This window comes from Bufo bufo, chromosome 2 (genome assembly GCF_905171765.1).
Source record: "Bufo bufo chromosome 2, aBufBuf1.1, whole genome shotgun sequence".
Classification (NCBI taxonomy): Eukaryota; Metazoa; Chordata; class Amphibia; order Anura; family Bufonidae; genus Bufo; species Bufo bufo.
Genome location: NC_053390.1, coordinates 792,183,450 through 792,206,946, shown reverse-complemented (window position 1 = coordinate 792,206,946; position 23,497 = coordinate 792,183,450). Strand labels below are relative to the sequence as shown.

The following is a 23,497-nucleotide window of genomic DNA, read 5'->3' as shown; positions in this document are numbered from 1 at the left end:
GGACATTGCTGTGCTGATGGGGACATTGCTGTGCTGATGGGGACATTGCTGTGCTGATGGGGACATTGCTGTGCTGATGGGGACATTGCTGTGCTGATGGGGACATTGCTGTGCTGATGGGGACATTGCTGTGCTGATGGGGACATTGCTGTGCTGATGGGGACATTGCTGTGCTGATGCTGACATTGCTGTGCTGATGCTGACATTGCTGTGCTGATGGGGACATTGCTGTGCTGATGGGGACATTGCTGTGCTGATGGGGACATTGCTGTGCTGATGGGGACATTGCTGTGCTGATGGGGACATTGCTGTGCTGATGGGGACATTGCTGTGCTGATGGGGACATTGCTGTGCTGATGGGGACATTGCTGTGCTGATGGGGACATTGCTGTGCTGATGGGGACATTTTTGTGCTGATGGGGACACCGCTGATAGGGACACGGGTGTCTTTGCGTTGTTTTGCTAAAGTTTTTTCTCTTTTGTTCTCAGTCATATCATGCTGATTACAAAAACGATCCATGTAAAATATATACATTTAATTTAATACATAACTGATTTTTTTTTCCGGCCCCCGAATACTTGTAAAATCTTCAATGTGGCCCTCCTGTTGAAAAGTTTGGAGACCCCTGGTCTAAATCAAATTTTTTTGGACTGGCTTGATGGCTTAAAGGGGCTGTCCAAAATTAGAAAAACATGACTGCTTTAGTAACCCAAAGGTTGTGTCTGGTCTTGCAGTTCAACAAGGCAGAGATGCAATATCACACACAACCTGTAACAAGGTGAAGCATTGTTTTTTTATTTTAAAAAAAGGCAGCTATGTTTGTCCATACAACTCCTTTAAAGCCCTAAGGCCCCTTTCACACGGGCGAGTATTCCGCGCGGATGCGATGTGTGAGTTGAACGCATTGCACCCGCACTGAATCCTGACCCATTAATTTCTATGGGGCTGTGCACATGAGCGGTGATTTTCACGCATCACTTGTGCTTTGCGTGAAAATCGCAGCATGCTCCTCTTTGTGCGTTTTTCACGTAACGCAGGCTCCATAGAAATGAATGGGGTTGCGTGAAAATCGCAAGCATCCGCAAGCAAGTGTGGATGCGGTGCGATTTTCACGCACGGTTGCTAGGTGACGATCGGGATGGGGACCCGATCATTATTATTTCCCCTTATAACATGGTTATAAGGGAAAATAATAGCATTCTGAATACAGAATCCATAGTAAAATAGGGCTGGAGGGGTTAAAAAAATAAAAATAAAAATAAAATAAAAATTAACTCACCTTAATCCACTTGTTCGCGCAGCCGCCATCTCTTCTGTCTTCATCTGTGAGCAATAGGACCTTTGATGACGTCACTACGCTCATCACATGATCCATCAACATGGTGATGGATCATGTGATGGACCATGTGATGAACGCAGTGACGTCATCAAAGGTCCTAATGCTCACAGTTAAAGACAGAAGAGATGCCGGCTGCGCGAACAAGTGGATTAAGGTGAGTTAAATTTTTATTTTTTTAACCCCTCCAGCCCTACTTTACTATGCATTCTGTATTCAGAATGCTATTATTTTCCCTTATAACCATGTTATAAGGGGAAATAATACAATCTACACTACAACTAACCCAAACCTGAACTTCTGTAAAGAAGTTCGGGTCTGGGTACCAGAGTCGGTTTTTTATCACGCGCGTGCAAAACACATTGCACCCGCGCGATAAAAACTGAACATCGGAACGCAATCGCAGTCAAAAGTTCCTACTCGCGCGGGTTTGCCGCAATGCACCGGGACGCATCCGGACCTAATCCGGACACGCCCGTGTGAAAGAGGCCTTATAGGGAAAGTTTGCTGGAGGATCAACTCTTACCAGGCAAAACTGCATTTTTACTAAAGAAAAAAAAAATCTGTTTTCTTACACTCAATGAGTTAAAAGAAAAAAAAGGCAACTTTACACCGCCAAGTTCACAGCAAAGGCAAAGAAAATAGGAAAAAGGGAAGAAATAGAAAAAAAAGAATGGAAAAATAAAGACTGGTCGGCATAGATTAGGCAAAGAACAACAGAGCTGAATCCAAACACAACAGACATAAGTTTGGCTGAACTTCTGTTAACACAATATAAAGGGGAAAAGCCACACAAGAGAAGAATTGTGCTTCTACCACAAGTCAAGTTCTCCGGGGCCTAAGTTGAAGGTAAGAACGTGGCGTAAGGAACACCTTCTATGTTTCAAACCACTAAACTAATACATGACTGAGTCCTGCCCATTTCCCAAGTCAAATCTTTACAAAAATCTCTATTACACTCTTCAAAATTTCACAATGGGCAAGGTTTTCTTGGTAATTCCAGGACTTTCCCCCATAAGCAACCTACAGTAATAATGTACCTATGCAGCGTTCTGGGGGTCGGACCCATAACGATCTGATACTGATGACCTATCCTGAGGATAGGTCAACGATACTCAAGTTCTGGAACCCCAGAAATGTGCACACTTGGCCAATCCAAGCATGTATATTTATGAGGGAGTCGGGACTGTTGGCCATAGAGTAGATGAAACAATTAACCAATTGGTCCTCGGGCTGAAGGTCTAACAACTCAGATGTTTTATTAGGGCTAAACCCTACACCTCCTGTCAGATTGTACTTTTTTTTTCTCTTCCTTACATGATTAGCTCAAAAAGCAAAAAAGTTGTAGAAAGAAATACAAACTGAGAACATGAAAACTACTAAGACAGGAACAAGAAAATTGAATGTGCTACTAAAGGAGGAAGTTTCTGCAGATGTTATCACAGCATCGATTGTACCACGAGGTCAGAACGGTCACAAAGAGACAAAATCTTGGTGGTTTCAGAATTTTTTTGTCAATGCCTTATGCCTCTAACAAACTTTAGTTACTTGTATGAAAAAAAATAAGACTGGACGCAAGAGGAGAGATATTGACTTGTTCTTCAATCATCGTAGACATTGAAGAGCTGGAGAAGTAGATGCCAAGCACAATCTGTGACTCCAAAGGCAAAAGATATCACATGTTCTTAATCATTTTAACTTGGGCACCATACAGACCACTTCACATATGTATACTTTTTTTTGGAAACCCTATACCCTGCACATGAGCACTAACAGAGCATATGGATACCATAAGGTCCTTCATTTATAAGTCCGTGCAGAGAACAACTAATTTCAGGGAAACTCTCGGCTGGCCACGGCTTCTCCTGATAAAAATTTGCTGTTTGCTGGGGTGGACCTGCGGCTGCTTTCTAAAAAGTATCGTCTCAGATAAGACAACTTCAAAAAAATATGGATGGAGACATTCCTAAATATAAAAGATCTACTTTCTTTGTTGAGAAACAGTACCACTCTTCGTGTTGGCAGTGAGTATTAGTATTGTAGCATTCCCTTGAATGGCGCTGTAATACCAGACAGAGACCATGGACAAAAGTAGCGCAGTTTTTGGATCCTTCTATGACAATTTTCCATCCTTGGGTACTTGGTTTGCAGCATAATTTGTTAATGATGGCAAGCCAAGCCAAGGATACCTTGCCTAACAATGCGTAATAGATTAGAAAAACATGGCCGATTTTTAAAAAAAAAAAAAAACAGCGCCATATCTGTACATAGATTGTACCTGGTATTGCTCCTCATCTCCATTGAAGGTAATGTGACAGAGAAGTCGAAATGTGTGACATGTTCTTTCAGTTTTTGGAAGAAATTGGCCAGGTTTTTCCAAGCCTATATTGCAACATATCTTCTTTCCCATATTCACAGCCCGAGTATACTATCATATGAAGGTTGAATGTATAGATCTTCACACATACCACTCAGGTTGTGGCTGCGGAGGTCTCCACCCATTAACGCTGTAACTGGTTGTCATAGTATCTCCCCTCGGGGCGGTAGTATAACAATCAGGACAAGATCTACTGGCTATTATTGACTTTACATTATAGGCTTTGCTGGATTTCTTAGTTATGAAGGAGACAGGAAAAACGTGTATGTCACCAGAAGACCTACTACAGACACTATACTGTGTACGTTCTCTCATTTGCAATACATTATTATGAGCCTCTTTGGCCTTTAACATTTTTGTTTTTCAAAGCCAAATTTGAGGAAGTCACACCACACACCTTTTTCCCCATCATGACTACAAATTTAAAGAGGCTCTACAGGGTTAGGAAAACATGGAAATCAGCCATATTTATCTCAAAGCCAGGTCCTTTTGGTCCACCACCGATTCTGAGAATGAAGGGGGCGCTGGTGAGTGCCTTTCTAAGTTTTTCCTGCACTTTGGCTCTCTTGGTCATTTGTATGTGGCCTCGGGTCGTGGGTGTATGCATGGAGAAAACAGTGAAGGGAGCATCAAATTTTCTGGTTTGTTGGAAGCCACTAATCGTAAAGTGAAGGCAAATCTTTACAAGATGGCAAAAAGTGCCCTTGACTGACCACCTTAAAATCTCCCTGACTGTCAGACGCACCTCACTCGTTACCAGACCCATAGGATATCAGCTTTTGTACATATCTAGATTGAAGAATATTCTATTCAGATTACCCTCTCTCACCAGTTAGAAGTAACCCAATAATTCAAACTGATGGAGTTAACAAAAATCTCCATACAATTGTCCAGAGAAACCAAAAAATACACCACTCGTGTTCAAAAGATACTCATAATCCTTCAAAATCAACTATGGACCAATGAATTACTCAACCATTTTGTGTTTGCCCCAAACCTTTCTGCTTATACATCTGGTGTCTCCAAAGGAAGGACCAAAATCTGATCCAAATCAATTAGGGGTTATAGGAGATTTCTGGAAAGTAGAAGCCACTAAACCGCTTGGCTCTAGCAAACAAAAACAAGATCTTGTCCAATTTGGCACCTAATGTGTGCAGCTGAATTGGACGGTGACCCAACACTCAGCCCAGGTGGCTGAACAACACCAAGTAGCCCTCTGTATTCTAGTTTCGTAGTATGTGAAAAAGCCAATGTTGTAAAAATTAGAAATTTTGCTTAAAAGCAAAAAACTGGAAACAAAAATAAAATTCCAGCAGAATGTCGATAATTTCATAACATCAAGCACAATGACCCACATATACAAGGATTTCAAAATATCTAAGAAACTTACTACAGCCCAAAACCAGAATCCTTAAAGGAGAGGTTAAAGACACAATGCACACAAAACAGATAAAAAAAATAAAAATAAAATAAAAACATTGTAAAGACGCTACAAAATCAACTGCTGTGTTTATGCCTCCAGTAAAGAAAACTGAAATAGGCTCCGCCGAGAGAAAGCCATCATGCACCAAAAGTATTGGCATGTCGCCTACCTCCAGGGGCGACTCTTGTGAACATTTACATTAGTAGCGTCAGGAAACAAGGAGGTTGTCTGGATTAGAAAATATTTTCGTACACCCTATTGGAGAATTTTTAGTTAATGGATGGGGATCCTTATCTGTTGGCCAAAGAGGACAACACCTACAAAGCGTCCATCTCACTGGAGGACCTGTCCGGACCTAGATTACCCTGAAAATCCCTTAATGCACTGTGGGTACTGTGTGTAATGCTTAGTTTTGTCTCCGGTGGCGCTGCAGGGAAACTAAACACTTACTCTAAAGATTCGACCTGATCGCAAGGTGACACTTTGTCATAATTTTTTTTGGTCAAAAGGACTCTTGTAGGTAGAGACTGTCCAAGGCAGATAACTCCTTAAAGCACATTTCCAACTGAGCTGCATTTATTCTGTAGAAGCAGAATTTTGTTCATGCAATTTTCTTTCAATTTCAAGGAAAAAAAATGTGGGTGTGCTGGGGGGAGGATAGTTGACAGGAGGGGTGTGGCCTCCTGGGGCCTAAAAGGCTTATAGCACGTTGGCTCAGTGGTTAGCACTTGGACCTAGGTTCAAATACAACCAAGAACAACATCTTGCATATACTGGGCAACACCGAATCTAGAACCGGTTCTGTGAAACTACAATTAGCTGAAGGAGTGGGGAACCTAAAACTAGTAATAAACTATTTATTGCCTAAGGGCAATATTGGATGGGGAGTGGAAATGGAGATACATCTTGAGACCCATTTTGGTCTCCTTCATTTGATAAACTACTTGGCTCAACCTTGAATGGTCGCTAAACAGACGATCTAGGTCCAGAACTTACTGTGGTGCCAGGTAGTCTAAATCCCCTCATAAAACGACTTCAAGGCACTGAGACCTCTTTTTGATAACCAGCACCCAACCTGGAACTTTACACCCCACAATACACTTGTCTAACGCAGCATATGGACATGCATATAGTCATGTGCTCCAGGTTTTGGCCTGCATGTTCCTTATGTTAGAGAAGCAGTTGAAGCTCCAGAGCTGCTCTTCCTTCAGTGGCTGTGGACGGGAAGTTGCCGTTACAGGCAGACATTTGGAAGTCTATGGAGAGCAGTCTTGTTACACACTCACAGAGGCTGCTAGAAGTATATATATATCTACAGTACAGACCAAAAGTTTGGACACACCTTCTCATTCAAAGAATTTTCTTTATTTTCATGACTATGAAGGCATCAAAACTATGAATTAACACATGTGGAATTATATACATAACAAACAAGTGTGAAACAACTGAAAATATGTCATATTCTAGGTTCTTCAAAGTAGCCACCTTTTGCTTTGATTACTGCTTTGCACACTCTTGGCATTCTCTTGATGAGCTTCAAGAGGTAGTCCCCTGAAATGGTCTTCCAACAGTCTTGAAGGAGTTCCCAGAGATGTTTAGCACTTGTTGGCCCTTTTGCCTTCACTCTGCGGTCCAGCTCACCCCAAACCATCTCGATTGGGTTCATGTCCGGTGACTGTGGAGGCCAGGTCATCTGGCACAGCACCCCATCACTCTCCTTCATGGTCAAATAGCCCTTACTTTCAAAGTTTTCCCAATTTTTCGGCTGACTGACTGACCTTCAATTCTTAAAGTAATGATGGCCACTCGTTTTTCTTTACTTAGCTGCTTTTTTCTTGCCATAATACAAATTCTAACAGTCTATTCAGTAGGACTATCAGCTGTGTATCCACCTGATTTCTCCTCAACGCAACTGATGGTCCCAACCCCATTTATAAGGCAAGAAATCCCAATTATTAAACCTGACAGGGCACACCTGTGAAGTGAAAACCATTTCAGGGGACTACCTCTTGAAGCTCATCAAGAGAATGCCAAGAGTGTGCAAAGCAGTAATCAAAGCAAAAGGTGGCTACTTTGAAGAACCTGGAATATGACATATTTTCAGTTGTTTCACACTTGTTTGTTATGTATATAATTCCACATGTGTTAATTCATAGTTTTGATGCCTTCAGTGTGAATCTACAATTTTCATAGTCATGAAAATAAAGAAAACTCTTTGAATGAGAAGGTGTGTCCAAACTTTTAGTCTGTACTGTATATCTACACACATACACACACACATAGACACTTTTTCACTCTTGCCACTAGTGAATTACAGTGTGCAGACATAAAAAATGCATTTATCAGACAAGCACTGAATATCATGACTACTCCGGAATAAACAGAGCAAGACAAAAATAAAATAAAAAAATGAGGCATAACTGCAAAAAAAGAAGTATCACTTCTGACAGGGGCAAAAAAGCGGTAGGCAGAGGAGGCAGCAGCCTAAGGCGCCATGGGAGTGCAATGTATGGATAAGAAACAACATATATGGAGCCAAGGCAATATAGCAATATGCCTAATTAGATTTGATCCAGCAACATCAGCTCATGTGCCTTGCCCGACGCTATCACCCAGATCAGATTTCTTATTTCAGATCACGTTATTTTGTAACCTACTGTAGTAAAATTTATGCGAGATTCTAAGGTTCAGCGTTCCTATGATAAAAATAAGCTGCCAGACCACAAGGGCAGGAAATGTTGTCATGAGAAGACAAGAGAGAGCCTCAGCCCTTATATACAAAAAAAAAAAAAAAACACCCATAATATATAAAAAGGTCAAAATTCTAATACACGCCTGTAAAGTAAGTATGTATAGTGTGTGTGTGTGTGTGTGTATGTACTTATATACACACACACATGAAATGTGGACTCTGTTGTCATGGGAACAGTAAGAGATATTCAGCCACAGTAGAAGACAGACATCAAGCAAACCCCCACCCACGTCATACTCCAGCAGCCCCAACTCTGAAATGCTGGGTGGGGTTCTTCTGCATCATTTACGTGGATTTCACATTATGGGAAATACCACCAAATTTGACATGTGTGAGCTTACCCTAAAGCTGGTCATACACATTAGTCCGTTGTTGGCCAAACCCGTCGAGAACGGTGGGTTTGGCCGACACTGTAATGTGTGTAAGGAGCGACCAACTCTCTTGCGACAGATGATGTCGGGGGAGACGAGGATTGGGTGAAATTAAGTGTCTGGCAGCGTCCTTCTCCACTCTCCCGACAGATATTGAACGTGTAGGGCTCCTTTAGACTGACTATACATAAAACAACTACTGTCCCCACAAAATAATATTGCCAGGCAATGCCCAAAGGGAAATGGGGTTATGGTGAAGTCCCTGATGGTCTAGGGCCATCAGTAGCGCTTCAGTCCATGCCTTAAATTTCACTATACACAACATGTATAATCATACTTGGTGTCCTTCGTCCCTCCATTTTGGTCCCCCGTCAGATTCGTTTCAAGATGGCCACCGATGTCTCTGTCCTTCGTCCCTCCATTTTGGTCCCCTGTCAGATTCCTTTCAAGATGGCCACCGATGTCTCTGTCCTTCGTCCCTCCATTTTGGTCCCCTGTCAGATTCCTTTCAAGATGGCCACCGATGTCTCAGACTTCTTCATCCAGAGTGCTGTGGGAAAGTTGAAGATATAACCCCCTCCCTCCTCCACTGATCTCAGAAGGAAAGTGCCTACAATGTACAAGAGCAGTGTACAGGAGGGACTTATCTTACATTTGATGAGTAAGAGATCATGACGGTGGCAGCCATCGTGATGGGGGACCAGATTGGAGATACGGAGGGGACCAGGTACGTTGACTTAGGCAGGTGTCATGTACAGTCGAATTTTAGGTTTTCATGCTCCTGAGATCATTTATGGAGATACAATTAGCCAACGGTCCTTGGCCACTGCAGGAACATGATACCCCATAAAACAAAATAATGTAAAAAAATAAAAATAAAAAATTAAAGCTAGGCCAAGACTTCTCCACCTTTGATCCAGGCAAAAGTCCAGTAGGACTCAATGGTAAATGTTAGTCTTTTAGTCTCATCTTGTAGCCATAAAACGCAGGGGAGTGGGTCTATTATAGAGGCAAATCACATAGCAGCCTCGGGGACCCAATAGACATTTTGTTGTATCCACCTCAATCCTACAGGTGGTGAGCACCTATGTAAGAGATCTCTTCACAAGCCCTACAACATTTGCAAATAAAGGTTGTGAGGAACCAACCCAAAGGTCCTAAAAATTAAATAAAAAAAGAGATGGGGCAAACAAGCGCCTCCTATGCTAGATGGTTTTGGGGGTGGTAGTGTTGACCACTACCGGAAGGGGGCCTACAGCACAGTGTCAAAATGTACACTACTAGAGCATAGGGACAATGCATCCCGAGCCTTGGGCTCCTGCTTATTCCCTGTAATCCCCACTTCCGTTGTGCTACAAAAAACAACAGTACTCCTTAAATTGAAGTTTTCTGAGCTGCAATACCACACACAACCTGTGGACAGAGGCGGCGTTGTTTTAGGCAGGAAAGAGCCATGTTATTCTAATCCTGTACACACCCCCGACTTAAAACGCTATAAAAACAATAAAATGGCTTCCGAGTGCTCTATATTAAAAGAGCTGACACGCCAGATCTACCGTTGACATTTCCTAATGTCACCGCTGCTTTGACTGCCTTTTTATTTATCACCCTTTGCTCGAACCAAATATAAGATGTGCAAATCACACATTGGATTTCAATTAACCTTCGGCTGTGTGCTGATTGCTCACACTGTGGAGGTGGCGAGCGTTCCGCAGGCCACACCGTTTATACGACTAGTCAGTACAGTGACATGCCTGTAAAGAAGGCACAGCAGGCGGTAATATTATACAGTCTGGGCTATGAAGGGGATAGGTACATAAACACCGCCCCTACAGGCGAGGGTTCACAATATATTTTACCGTAAGATATAGCTGGCCATATGGAAGACCATAGGCTCCCCCGACTGGACACTAATTTACATAAAGATGCATGGGGTTGGCGAGAGCCCCCATGGAAAATGTAAGGGGAGACCTGAGACCCATTCACACAGAAACCGTGGCGGCTGATTAGGACAGCATGGCGGTTTTTTACTTTAAATGCCGCCACTCACAGTTTAGCCCCATTGAATGGAGCTAAACCACAAGTGGACACCCACGGCGGCTTCCAACGGCATCTGTCTGGACACTGGGACCAGAAGGGGCATGTCACTTCTTGAAACAGTTGTCGCTTTAAACAACCGGAATCTGCGCCACAATCCGCTAGCAAAGAATAAACAAGCGCCTTATGGTAACTTTGCAGGATTACAAAAAACATGGCCACTTTCTTCCTGAAACAGAGCCACGCCTGATCACGGGTTGTGCCTGGTATTACCGCTCAGCTCCAATGAAGTGAATGGGGCTGAACTGCAATACTACATGCAACCTGTGGAGAGGTGCGGCGCTGTTTTTGGTTGATTCTTGACGAACCCTTTAAGGATAGGGCTGCACTGAGATTTTTCGTAACACTGATAAGTCTGAACCCTTTCTGATTCGATGGGACACAGGGTTGCATTTCAGTACCTTGAGGATTGCAACGCAACGTATAAAGCGCTACACTGCAATCTCCGGCCTGTGTCGTACCCATGTGCTTGCTTCTAGTTATCCCAATGCCCTTGGAAACCTATAAAAGCCCAACTTCAGGGGGGATGGGGAAAGGGTTAACCAAGCAGGAAGATTTCGGGATTGTTTTTCTCCTACATGCGACATCAGAGGAGTTTGCTTGCAGGCAGAGGAACGCAGAGCATAAACTCAGTGGTCACGTCACATCCAGCCATCTTCAAAATCAAGGAATATTATGTAAGCGAGCGCTCGCAGCAAAGGACGAGTCAATCGAGATGGCAGCGTCACATCAATGCCGTGTCTTGTCATGGACGGGAGGACAAGATACGAAGGGCACAGTGCAGAACAAATATATGCTGAACCCGTAATGTAAGGAGCAGGGATAGTGTACTTCCCTAGGGTTTTTCACCAAGCCCATGGATGAGACTGATCATGAATGGTCCACAAATCCAGGACCACGGAACACTGCTGCACTGCAAGGTGTCACAACTATGAAAATCTCTCACCTAGGCTAAGACTTTTCCTACATATGCTCCTTTGTTCCCACAAATCGCTTTTGCCGTAAAGGAATTCCCCAGTTTACCAAGTTTTCAACCCTTAAAGCCCTCATCTCGGGGATCTCAAAATGTAACGTATCTATATTTAACATAGACAATCCCTACTTTTTAGAAGGGTCCATTAAAAATAAGCTGATCACAAAGAGACCCCCATCGATCAGCTCTGATCTGTGTGGAAACCTGGCAGTAAGTGTTCAGTTTCCCTGCAGCGCCACCATAGGGGACTTGAAGCATTACACATTCAAAATCAATGGGTTGTCTGTGTAAGGTCCTCCAGCGAGAAAGACACTTTTTTATAAACCAGACGGCTGGTTCTTGGGTAGAGCGATACATTAAAAAAATCTTACTAACGGGACGAGGAGATTGATCAGAGGCCATTAATTCCATTGAAAAATTCTTTGATGCGGATAAAGAGTTTGGAAGAAATCTGACAACTATGAGCTCATTTTCTGACCACACACAGCCGGCAATGACACATTCGACAAAGCGCTCCAGAGCGTGAACAGATGGACACAACTTTTGGCCATCCGATCTTATGACCTCATGAAATGGCTATACTGCGGGTCAATGTCAGCCAAATGTACACGAACAGAGGAAAAACACAAAGAAAACACAATAAATAGTGGGGGCAGAAACAGCAGCTACACCCAGACCCTATCACATTGGAAGACCAGTATTATAACGGTACACGGAAAAGCCGAGTGCAACCAAAAATCCATCAGGTTTCTTCTTTTGTGTCTCTCACGGAGCAGTTGTGTTATGTCACCTGATGCAACACGACCGGAATCATTACTTTACCAGGTTTCCGGCCTGACCCATTGATTGGACGTCACTTCCACTGTGGACAGGGCCAGGACTTTTCGTCATGTGCAGATGAGGTGGATTCAGGAATTTGCACATCGTCCAAGCAGATGAACAGTTCTGGCCCCGTCCGCAAAGGAAGGGACACTCAGTCCATAGCCCAGGCCGGAAAACTGGTAAAGGACGTGAGGTCGACAGAAGCCGGATTTTCAGAAGAAGAGCGTCACTTGACCAGGTTCCCGAGCGACTGCTCCAGCAACTTCAACATATTATATTAGCTTTGTGGGACCTGTTGGGAGCCCCGAAAACACCTTTAGTACATGGTCACAATGCAAGAACACCTTTCAACCCTTACTAACAGAAATGGGACACAACTTCATGTGGCCTGACAGATTCTATATACTTTACGCCAGAAACTGACCTATAGCTCAATTCTACACCTGCCATATCTGGGGGTTGACGGGTGTCAGGCCTCCACCGAACTGATCCTGATGACCTATCCTGAGGATAGGCCATCAATATCTAGATACTGGAAATCCCCTTTAAGGATTTTGGATGAGGAACCACCTGGAAATCCCAAAACATTTTCAAGGTCACTGAGAAGCCAATACAGGATGTCAGCTTTTTTGAAGTCACAAAAGTCATCTTATTTATGGCAGAACTGGACTCATTAACTGGGGAGAGCTGAGTGACAACCATAATTGAGGCTGAACATGATCCCTAAGATGTGGCTGCTCCTTCAGGACGATCCTGTTTTGTGTGTGTGTCAGCCCAGGGTGGGACATTCTGGGTGTATACAAAAGCCCTGAGGTAATTATGGCCGATTTTCTCCAATCCCTTCCCAAGGCAATTCTTGGTGTCGAGGAGCGAGGTGATTATTGATTTGCCTGATGCCTCCATAAGGGTTATCGGCCAGTCAGGCATCATCTGTATGTATTAGGGTTATAATGAAGATCAGGCTGGACACTTATGGTATACACATGTAAGAGAGCCGGATAATCTCTACCCCTCAATTACCACCTACTGGTTAAATTAGGACAAAAAAAAGAAAATTCACCCAAGTTAATGCCATGCCACCGCTATGGAGCCCATGGGGGTGCCCAATATGCTTCACCCTAATGAAGTTAGTTTACATAGGACTGCAGGTCAGCTCACTACACCATCATGTAGGAATCTGTTGAATGGCAAAGTCGCCACATCGATTACCAGGCTGGTCCCACACTGAGCCTGAGAGATGAGGAAAAACCAGGCACATTACAGACTAGTAAGGCCGGCTATTCCCAAGGTCATACATCTATTCCCTGTGCTCTTAAATAAGGATGTAATTGTGCCTGCAAGACATCCATTGGACAGTATCCCATATATGTATAGAGAAGGGCCCTCGGGTACATAAATCCATGAATGTTTAGCACCCGTCAACCATGTTAAAATAAAGAAATAACCCAATTTTTCCACTTCTTGGGGTTGGCTTTCCAAATTAAACTAAAAAACAAAACAAAAAGAATAAGTGCAACGCTAAAAAAATGTAAGTAACATAAAATGAAAAAAATAAAATAAAAAATTATATATAATAATAATAATAATAATATAATATTGTAAAATGTAAAATCTACCATGGTGACACCTATAAGGACCTGGATCAAAACAATAAAAAAATTGTAGTCCGACAACATAAAATGAAATGGCCCAAATGGACACAAAAAATAACGAAAAGCTGTGCGACATGACATGAATGACACACGGCCCTGATTGTTTTCTTCCCTTCCCCAGTGGCGATGACTGGTAGAAAGAAGGTAGAGCTGACAGCTGCTTCTTCAGGAGCCGTCGCCGTCATAATCGGCTTTGAAAAAAACGGGATGATGAGCAGACCAATCTAGGAAACAGCGTGGTTAAAATCCTGTGGCGGGGTACTACTTAAGTAAAGCTTTGGAGTAAAGAATTGCTCAAAAGGCAATTCCCATTATAAGAGAAACAGAATATTAGTCAGCCCCTGAGCAGTAATTGTAGGGGACAGGCCGAGTTGTCGGACTCATGGCCACGTTACTGCTCCATAAGAGCTCGGTTGTATGGCACCATGACAGCACCCATCAAAGTGAGCTCCACCTGAAAATGTGTGTGAGCCTCCAAATTCATACACAGATGCCATATTAATGGTGCCCTATGTGGGCATCGTAAGGCGGTATACAGAGGACAATATGGGTCCACAGCACAGTGGCATGAAACAGTCCTGGTGCACATGGTTCTGTCCACTGAGGAGCAAAACTAACCGGACGTGGACATAGAGGAAACCCCCAGCATCCATGTTGACAACGCCAAATTGTGCCCAGAAAAACTACTGCTTTATGGTATCCGCCATCTTCTAGTGGATACGCTGCTCAATGAGGCGTTGCGTTCCCATCTTCTTATTTTATGAGCCCTCTAATCACGTTCCCGATAGTTGAGTTGCCAGAACCACCATCATTCAGCTATTATCGCCAAGGTTACTCCTTCACTGAGCCACACATTGCTGAAAAAATGGGTCTTAAATGGGGACCACCCCCTTTAACAATATTTTCATATTAAGGCAGAGGTGGGGAGATGTCAGTAGATAATCCCTTTAAGTACCCTTTCCTGTTGCCTAATGAGTACTTTAGGCCATGTTGCTTAGCAACACAGAACATGCCCTGTGGGTGACAACAGCAGATCTCCATAACCTTTTGGTATCGAGATGGTGCCAAGCACTACAAGTCCTAGCCAGGAAAAGCAAGATGGTAGCAACTTAAGGGTCTTTTACACAGGCCAATTTTCAGCTTGAAAAGGCATATTTAAAAAAATATTTTTATGGTTGAGTAAGTACTGTAGGTGTTGGTGGTCCTGAGAATCTCTAAGGCTCCTCTAGGCCCATTTTAAAAACTACTACCTCTCAGCTGACCAGCCCTGCAGTGAAAGTGTTAATATTGCCCCCGCAGATCACTAATGCAGCTCTTAAGGGTGGGGCCCCCAAAAAAGATTAGCGCGCTAACACTTTCGTGACAGACTAGACTAGTCACTAGTTAATCTTCAACTATGTGATCAGGGTCATTCACAGAAAACCACAGGAAGGAATGTGCACACAAATATATTTATCAAAACTGCTGTGAAGGAGAGCTGGCTTAGTTTCCCATAGCAACCAATCAGATTCAACCTTTCAATTTTCAGAGGAGCTCTGAAAAATTAAAGGTGGAATCTGATTGGCTGCCATGGAAAACTAAGCCAGGTCTTCTTCACAGCAGTCTTGATAAATCTCCCCTATTATCTATATTACCCCAGGTCTCCGGTATGCAGTTGGAGCAGCCTTTAGAACCAGGATGGACCACAAAAAGCCAAGACATAACCAGGGTCCACACACCATCATCATTGCTCCAGACTGGTCAAACTACTACCCCCAGCATGTGCTGATGTTGAAAACCGTGGTTCCATAGGAAGAACAGCACCAAAATTTAAATCCAAAAATAATAATCCTGTGGCCCATCAATAGAACATTTTAGACTTTGATCAGTCGGTTAAATGAAATAATTGGTAGACCCCCCCCCCCCCCCAAATCACTCACGAGAACGATGAGTTAGTCATCGCCTTAGCAGCCCTATGAAAAAGCCCACACATAACCCATTGTGAGGTCACCCATCTGACAAACTCAGCCCTGCTTCATTCGGCCTGGGGACAATAGGGATGTTTACCGCACACAAACCCAACCTAGTCGACTCTGCATTGTAGCCATTGCCTACACTATGTAAACAAGCTGCAGAAGCGAAGAGGAAACACAATATACAATCCCTCGAAGGCACGAGTAGAGCAAAGAGCTCTACTAGGAAAGTAAAAAAAAAAAAAAAAAACAGGACCAAGCATTGTGGGTAACAGAATCCTAGCTCTCGCCTTCAAACATCCTGAAGCGTACACCCTATAGAACAAACCGTCCTGAAAAAAAAAATCTAGAATGAGCGGTGGACTTCTTTATATGCTAATAGGGTTCATAAAGCAGCTGCACGATCGGCCATTGTTCCCTGCCTGGGACAGATGCCGATTGTAGCTGGTCTCAAAAAAATAAATAAAAAAAATATATATATATATATTACATATCAGAAACCTGCATTAAAGCATTTAGAATTTTAGAAATTTTTTTTACATATTTTTTTAAAAAAATATTAATTAAAAAAATGCATTTCATAGGGTTTAGCGTCAGTTTTACCAAATGGACTACTGTACAAAACAATCGTTTTTATCAAGAAATACATGTCTATCTGAGGCAAGCGACCCGCAGAGACTCCCCTACTGCTACCCAAAGCCTTGAGTGACATATGGCAAGCTCTATAGGTTGCAAAAGAAAATTAAGACCACGCTAGGCGATTATGACCACTAAGCCGACCCCCGGTAGCTACGGGGTTAATGCACATACCCCCCTTTAAGAGTAGGTTTTAGTGTAACTTACATTTTTCCGCCGGCAAGGGGAAAAAGTTCCAGGCGTGCATTCTAAGCACCAAATAACCACTAGATGCAAATTTCCTTCCGTCGAACTTCAATCTTTAAATGCAAAAAAAAAAAAATTTGTTCTCGTCCAAGGGGTAAAAAAAAAAACAACCCTTCCTGGTACCAGCAATACTTGCAGATCCTACAGCAGACTCCTCTCAATCAATGTCGGACAAGTGAACCCATCTGACGCACAGATGAAGCCTCCATCACAGATCCTTACCACAAAAAAAAAAAATAATAATTTAAAATCCTTGAAAAAGAAAAAAAATTCCACTGGAGAAAAAATCAATCATATTTCGCGTTTCAGAGCAAAATCTTAATTTTTTTTTTTTTGCCTTCTCTCCCGACGTCCGCTGCTGTAAACCAAATTTTTTTTTTTTTACATTTTTTTTGCTGATCCTAGCAGTATTTTTTCCCCTTCCACCGAAAAGATTTTATTTCCTCTGCTGAAACGTTCTTTGAAAAAAAAAAAAAAAAAAATAGAAAATAGAAAAAAAAAAAAAAAATTACACATAGCCACACACACTATTTTTTTTTTTTCTTCAGCTGGGATTATGATCTCAACTTAATGTGGTTGTCCTGCCAAGGGGTGGGGGGAGGAAGAAGAAGGAGGGCAAGAGAAGGAGTACGCCAGTTCCCGTTTCAGCCTAAAAAAAAAAACCTCCTCTAGGAAACCAACATGTGTCAAACAACTCACATTTAACCCCTTACCAACCAGGCCCTAGGCCTATTTCCAAATGACAGCATAAAACCCAATCCAAGCAATGCAGTAAAAGGAAAAAAAAAAAAGAAAAAGTAAACAATTATACAAAAAAATTCAATAAAAATTTCAAAAATATTTTAAAATCCCCCCCCCCACCCACGCAACGTAGTAGCATTACCTGCCATCCACACAATGTCCAGAAACAAGTTTAAAGCCACAATCCATGCAAAGGCATCAAAATATCAATGGATACTAAACCGAGAGGTGCAAAAATGATAAAGCAAAAAGAGCTAAAAAAATGTCTAAAAATTGAAAGCGATGCAGCAGGGAGGATTCGGCCAGCTGTTACGGCACCGCATAACGCTCCATCAGCATAGCTGGGATATAAATAATCCTTTTATTCTGCAAGGGGGGAAAATGCACTCGCTCATTGACTCACACACACACAAAAGCCAGAGAGGAATGAAGCCAAAGACATGGAGGGGGGGGGATGGGACATGCGGCTCGCACAACAACAATGTATCCACAAGTAACAATAAAATAACAATGAAATGAGTTTTAATGTGGCGAGAGCATTACCTAGAGGCAACCCCTTGTTTAGCAAGTGAGAACTTCCCATTGAGGTGTGTGTCCAGCCTCTCTAAAAATGACTGAGATATGGAAAATTAATCCCAAGCATATGGCCGCCACTTCAATTTTTCCCAGAAGTAAGACACACACACACAGGCATACACACTGCCCAAATGCGACTGTCTCTGCAAGAGTGGGAGAGGCGGGAGGGGCGGAGACAGGCTCTGCCACAGGAGAGGAAAAAGCTTCTGGTTCTAGGCTGCTGCAGCTGCGTAGGGGAGGCCGTGCGGGAGGGAGTGGAAAAAAAAATAAAAAATAATAGTAAAAAAAAAAATTATAAAAAAAAAATAAAAAAATGTAGAGGTCATTTAGAAATGGTTATGGTAATAATAATAATAATAAATAAAAAAATGATATATATATTTAAAAAAATGTAATTTAGAAATGGTTATGTTAAAGAAAATAAAAAAAAAATAAAAAAAAGTAGATGTAATTTAGAAATGTTTTTATGTTAAAAAATTATAAATTTTTTTAACATAAAAACATTTCTAAATTACATCTACTTTTTAATTTTTTTTTATTTTCTTTAACATAACCATTTCTAAATTATTGTTTTTTTAAATATATATATATATATATATATATATTTTTTTTTTTTATAATTTAGAAATGGTTATGTTAAAGAAAATCTAAAAAAATAAAAATAAAAAAAGTAGATGTAATTTAGAAATGTTTTTATGTTAAAAAAATAATAATAATGAAATAAAAATGCAAGACTTCTTTCACAACTGCATTTTCCCCTTTGGCCTCTTGCACACGAACGTATTTTTCTTTCCATGTCCGTTTTTTTTTTGAGGACCGTATACGGAACCATTCATTTCAATGGGTCCGCAAAAAAAAAAAAAAAAACAGAAGTTACTCCGTGTGCATTCCGTTTCCGTATCGCAATAAAATAGAACTTGTCCTATTATTGTCCACATTACGGACAAGGATGCTGCTGTTCTATTAGCGGCCAGCTGTTCCGTTCCGCAAAATACATACGGTCGTGTGCATGAGGCCTTTCTGGTTTCAAAACTGGAGGAAAACGCTATAGTTTTGTCCCTATTCATCGTCAATGGAGACCGGAACAGAGTGTACATCCCGTTCCCATGCTGGACACAAAACTGCTGCAATCGGATCAAGAAGGACATGAAAGAATAAAAAAAAAGGACACTAAAACCATTGTAAGTCAATGGGCGCCGGATCTTTTTTTTTTCATGTATGATTGCAGCGGTTTTGTGTCTTGTTCATTTTGGAGATAATACAACTGGATCCGTTCGGAGCAGATGCAGACGGTTGTATTATTTACCGGATGTGTTTTTGCCGATCCAGCAATAATACATCTGTGAAAGTAGCCTAATTTAGAAATGGTTACGTTACAGTTCTTGTAGATTAAGGGCTCGTGCACACAAACATGGCTTTTGTCCGCAACCGATACGCTTTTTTTTGTGGGTTGCACCTGGACCCATTCACTTTAGCGGGGCTGCAAAAGATGCGGACAACACACCATGGCCGTGAAAAAAACCCAACATGTCCTATTCTTGTCTGTTTTATGGACAAGGATAGGACAGTTCTGTAGAGGGGAGGACGTTCCGTTCCGCAAAATGCAGAACGCACACGGCAGGTATCTGTGTTTTGGGGATGCCAAAAACGGCAACGGCCATGTGCATGAGCTTTAACACCCGGATATGTTTATGCATATATATTTCCAGAGGAGGGGGGCTTCCTCAGGGATTTGCCCTTCACCTGTACAAATGTTGGGTTTCCTGTTGGGCGGTGATTTGGGAGTCAGACAGCAATTTTTCACATTTGAAAATAATAGGAAAGAAAGATATAAAACAGAACTTAAACGACAAATATGGTAAAATGAGACTAAAACTGTAATAAAATACAATCCTAAAAAAAAAAAAAAAGACCAAAAAAAAATATGACAGTAAAAAAAAGGCATCACAAAAGAATGAAATGTATAATAATCAAATACAATTATGATAAAAAAAAAAACATAAAATATTTCTAATAAATAAAATATGTATGCCACCCACCCATCAGAGGCCAGTAGACCTTTGTATACCATTTCTGCCTCCCTCAGCATAAAGGGCCCCTATATATCCATTTAACGTATGTGCCCATGGTAATCGTGCACTGCAGACAGGGTGAGAAAAGACCCTTAAAGGGAGTGGGAGTCCCAGCAGCAGGACCCCCGCCAATCACGAGAATGTGGGCCCGGTACCCCCTACAGGCTCCCTGCTACTTCCCTGAATTAACTGGAGCGGCCGGTTGTACAGGTGCGTGACCTCCCCATTCATTTCTATGGGAGCACCCTGCTTTGCAACATTCCTCTGTTATTCTTCCTGGAAATGTATGAATTAAGAACTACAGTAGGCATGACCATTCCCCTAGTCATAGGGGTGTGTCCTTACAACGTTTGGTACTGTCAGCACATGCAGGGGCATACCCCTAACTGCTAACACCCACTTGTCAATTTATTCATACATTTTCTAAGGGGAATAACAAAGGAACAGTACAACGCAGCGTCCTAAGCAAAGAGCTGACAAGCTATAATAATCTGCTATGTGTTGGCTTGCAGTGTACTATAGCTAGGGGGGGCAGGGCAGAGAATGGAGATCTGCCCAACCAAGGTCTATTGTATGGAAGGAAAGGCTGTAAACTCAAGACTTGGTTTAGCAGCACAGCCCTGTTCTAGTGGTTTCCTAACAGTAATGACATGCACTACATGTCCCAGCAGTCTCTGCACTGCTGGGTTTGCCAACTTAGCAAGGGAGCACCTTTGTGGGCAGGAAATGGGCAACTCACAGTAGAAGAACGGCTCCTCCTACATGGACTTAGTGGGAAAGATACTTCTCTGTCTATGGCCTCATGCACACGACCTTTCCGTTTTTTTGCTGTCCGCAAACCGCGGATCCGCAAAAAAAACGGAAGCCGACCATGTGCCTTCCGCAATTTGCGGAACGGAACCGGCGGCCCATTGTAAAAATGCCTATTCCTGTCCGCAAAACGGACAAGAATAGGACACGTTATATTTTTTTTTGCAGGGCTACGAAACGGAGCAACGGATGCGGACAGCACGCGGAGTGCTGTCCGCATCTTTTGGGGCTCTATTGAAGTGAATGGGTCCGCACCCGAGCCAAAACAACAGCCGTGTGCACGAGGCCTTATCAGGATGTCCAGTTTAAGCAGAGGCGTTTACTGAGGGCGGATCAACGCTGTGCCAAGCCTAGTTCAGAGCCTGAGGGTGGAGCATGACTAGTGTATGTCTTATGCTCCTTCCCCCTTAGACCCGGCACTAGACATAAAATATATGACTTTCTCTGGAGTGTCCCTTTAAACTGTGCCCTTCTTCTTGACTGAACCACCCTTGCCCAACCACACACATTGAATCAAACCCACAGTCTACCACCAAGAAATCAGAAACGTAGGGGTCAATAGTTCTCCACACAATACCTGGCTCCTGGGAAAGCTGGGTGACCTCCAAAATGGTTTCCCAGCGGGCCTCGTTATGCAGAGGACTAGTCCTACTGGTTGTCACCCAGCTTTTTCAAAAATATAACTAAGAAATGGCTGAATAAAATCAGCGACAACCAATATGGTGAAATTATCGAACCCACAGGGCTAGTCAGTCACCCAACCTCCTAAATATATATAAAAATATCCGTTCAGTCACATAAAATATGACATCCCTACTGATTTGCACCAACGTCAGCTTTCCCAAAAACACATTCTTTGACTTCGAGGGAGAATTTTTTATATATATATTTAAAAAATTTTTAAAGGGATATTACCACCAGACCTTAATGACTAATAGTAAGTGCAGCGACCATCAACTGCATTCAGTTTTATAGAAAAGAAGAGTAGGAAAAAAAAAAAGCGAGGGTGGCGACAGGAAACAAAGATTTCCCTCGCTTCATTCTAAGATACGTTAGCTGGCGTGGTCAGCTGACTCCAGAACTGTACGCAAGAGGCATCTATTAAAAGGAACAATCGGGCCTAAATAAAGGCCGCTGGCTACAAGGCCTCGTAACGGCTGGCACGCTCGGCGCTGCACTACTTCCCCCTCCTCTGCTGCCGGACACTAGTAACACCCCCAGCGATCTCTACTGCAAGGTCCCCTCCTAGAAACATGGTCTCCAGGAAGTCGGAAATGAATAACTGCATTATGCTGGCTCCACTTAAAAAGTTTCAGGACTAAAAGCGTCATTTTACGGCAGCTCCTGCGGCCAGTAATGGCTTCCCGTCCCGGAGCTGAACTCTCTGTATTCATTATTCATACGGTGACAATCTTCAACTTCCAGACTGGAAATCTGCGGAGTTTTGCAGCGAAACATCCTCCTCTCCCTTAGGCCTCTTGCACATGACCGTATGGCTTTTTCAGTATTTTGCGGTCCGCAAAAAAAACGAATGACGTCCGTGTGCGTTCTGTTTTTTGCGGAACGGAACAGCTGGCCCCTGATAGAACAGTACTATCCTTGTCCGTTATGCGGACAATAATAGGACATGTTCTATCTTTGAACGGAACGGAAAAAACGGAAACGGAAGGCATACGCAGCACCTTTGTTTGTTTTTTGCGGATCTATTGAAATGAATGGTTCCGTATACGGAACGCAAAAAACGGAATGTAAACCGAAAAAATAAATGTTCGTGTGCAAGAGGCCTTACCAACTAAGCAGCTTTGCCCTTCAGGACGGTAGAAAAGTTGGGTGACGACCCCCGCGTGGTCCGCAGCTACACAGGGTCCTGCTGCATATTTGCCATTCAGTAGTGCAGGAAAGCTGCTGTTATTAGCCAGCACCCAGCTTTTCCTGAAACTGATAAAAAAATCATAAAAAACGGCCCTATAGAGGTTTTTACGTCTCCTCAGGTGCTAATGACAAGGAGTTAGGAAGGTGCTTGAACCCCAAAATTTGCAGTCATTGTCAGGAGGAACTGTAGGTTAAATGCTGCCCATAGGTTGAATAGTGCCCAGTACATCACTTTCTATTGCTGCCCTCCCTGTGTGCCATATAGTGCCCAAATAAAACGGTCATATAGTGTACAGATAAATATATCGTACAGTGCCTGGTTATCACCATATTACACCAACCAAAAAGTTTTTCAGCAACTGGGGGCATCAAAGTCATACCCTAAAGGAATAGTCAAGATGATAAGCATCACATGCCTTACCTCCGCACATCTCCCATCAAGCTATGACGCCAGCACTGATCTCCTGCCATTTGTGTATGGGAGAACCTGGCAGGCACTGGTTAAGAAGGCTGCATGATAGGGCACTATGGTTGGCATTTGAAAAAGGTTACCCATTTGTGTGTTGCGAAACAGCCAAAAATGTATGTGCATGGGAGAAGCTGTCATGACGATCTGGGTCAGATGGAGAATAAATGGAAAGAGAGTAACTGGAAGATGCGTATCGCACATCGGGATTGTCTGTTTATTGTGTCTGTCACAAATCCTGACCAGTATTTTATTCCTTTATCTTCTCTGTGGTGTGAAGTTGCCCTGCCAACTGCCCATATGGCTCATGACAAACACATAT

At 42.6% G+C, this 23,497-nt stretch overlaps 1 protein-coding gene across 7 annotated transcripts in view; it reads right to left on the bottom strand.

Annotated features, from left to right (window-relative positions):
* CTBP1 (C-terminal binding protein 1) overlaps window positions 1–23,497 on the bottom strand; it is a 291,189-nt gene that overhangs the window by 54,555 nt on the left and 213,137 nt on the right. The window contains exons 1-2 of one of the 7 annotated variants that reach the window (XM_040419244.1): window positions 17,923–18,057; window positions 16,600–16,691 (exon numbers count right to left, since the gene is read on the bottom strand). The exons of 3 other annotated variants lie outside the window; for them this stretch is intronic. In XM_040419244.1, coding sequence (XP_040275178.1) covers window positions 16,600–16,639 — 40 coding nt within the window. In that variant the 5' untranslated portion in view covers window positions 16,640–16,691; window positions 17,923–18,057. Of the gene's footprint in view, window positions 1–16,599; window positions 16,692–17,521; window positions 17,883–17,922; window positions 18,088–23,497 lie in introns of those variants that run through there. 3 more of the 7 variants (XM_040419241.1, XM_040419243.1, XM_040419246.1) reach the window with 3 other exon arrangements.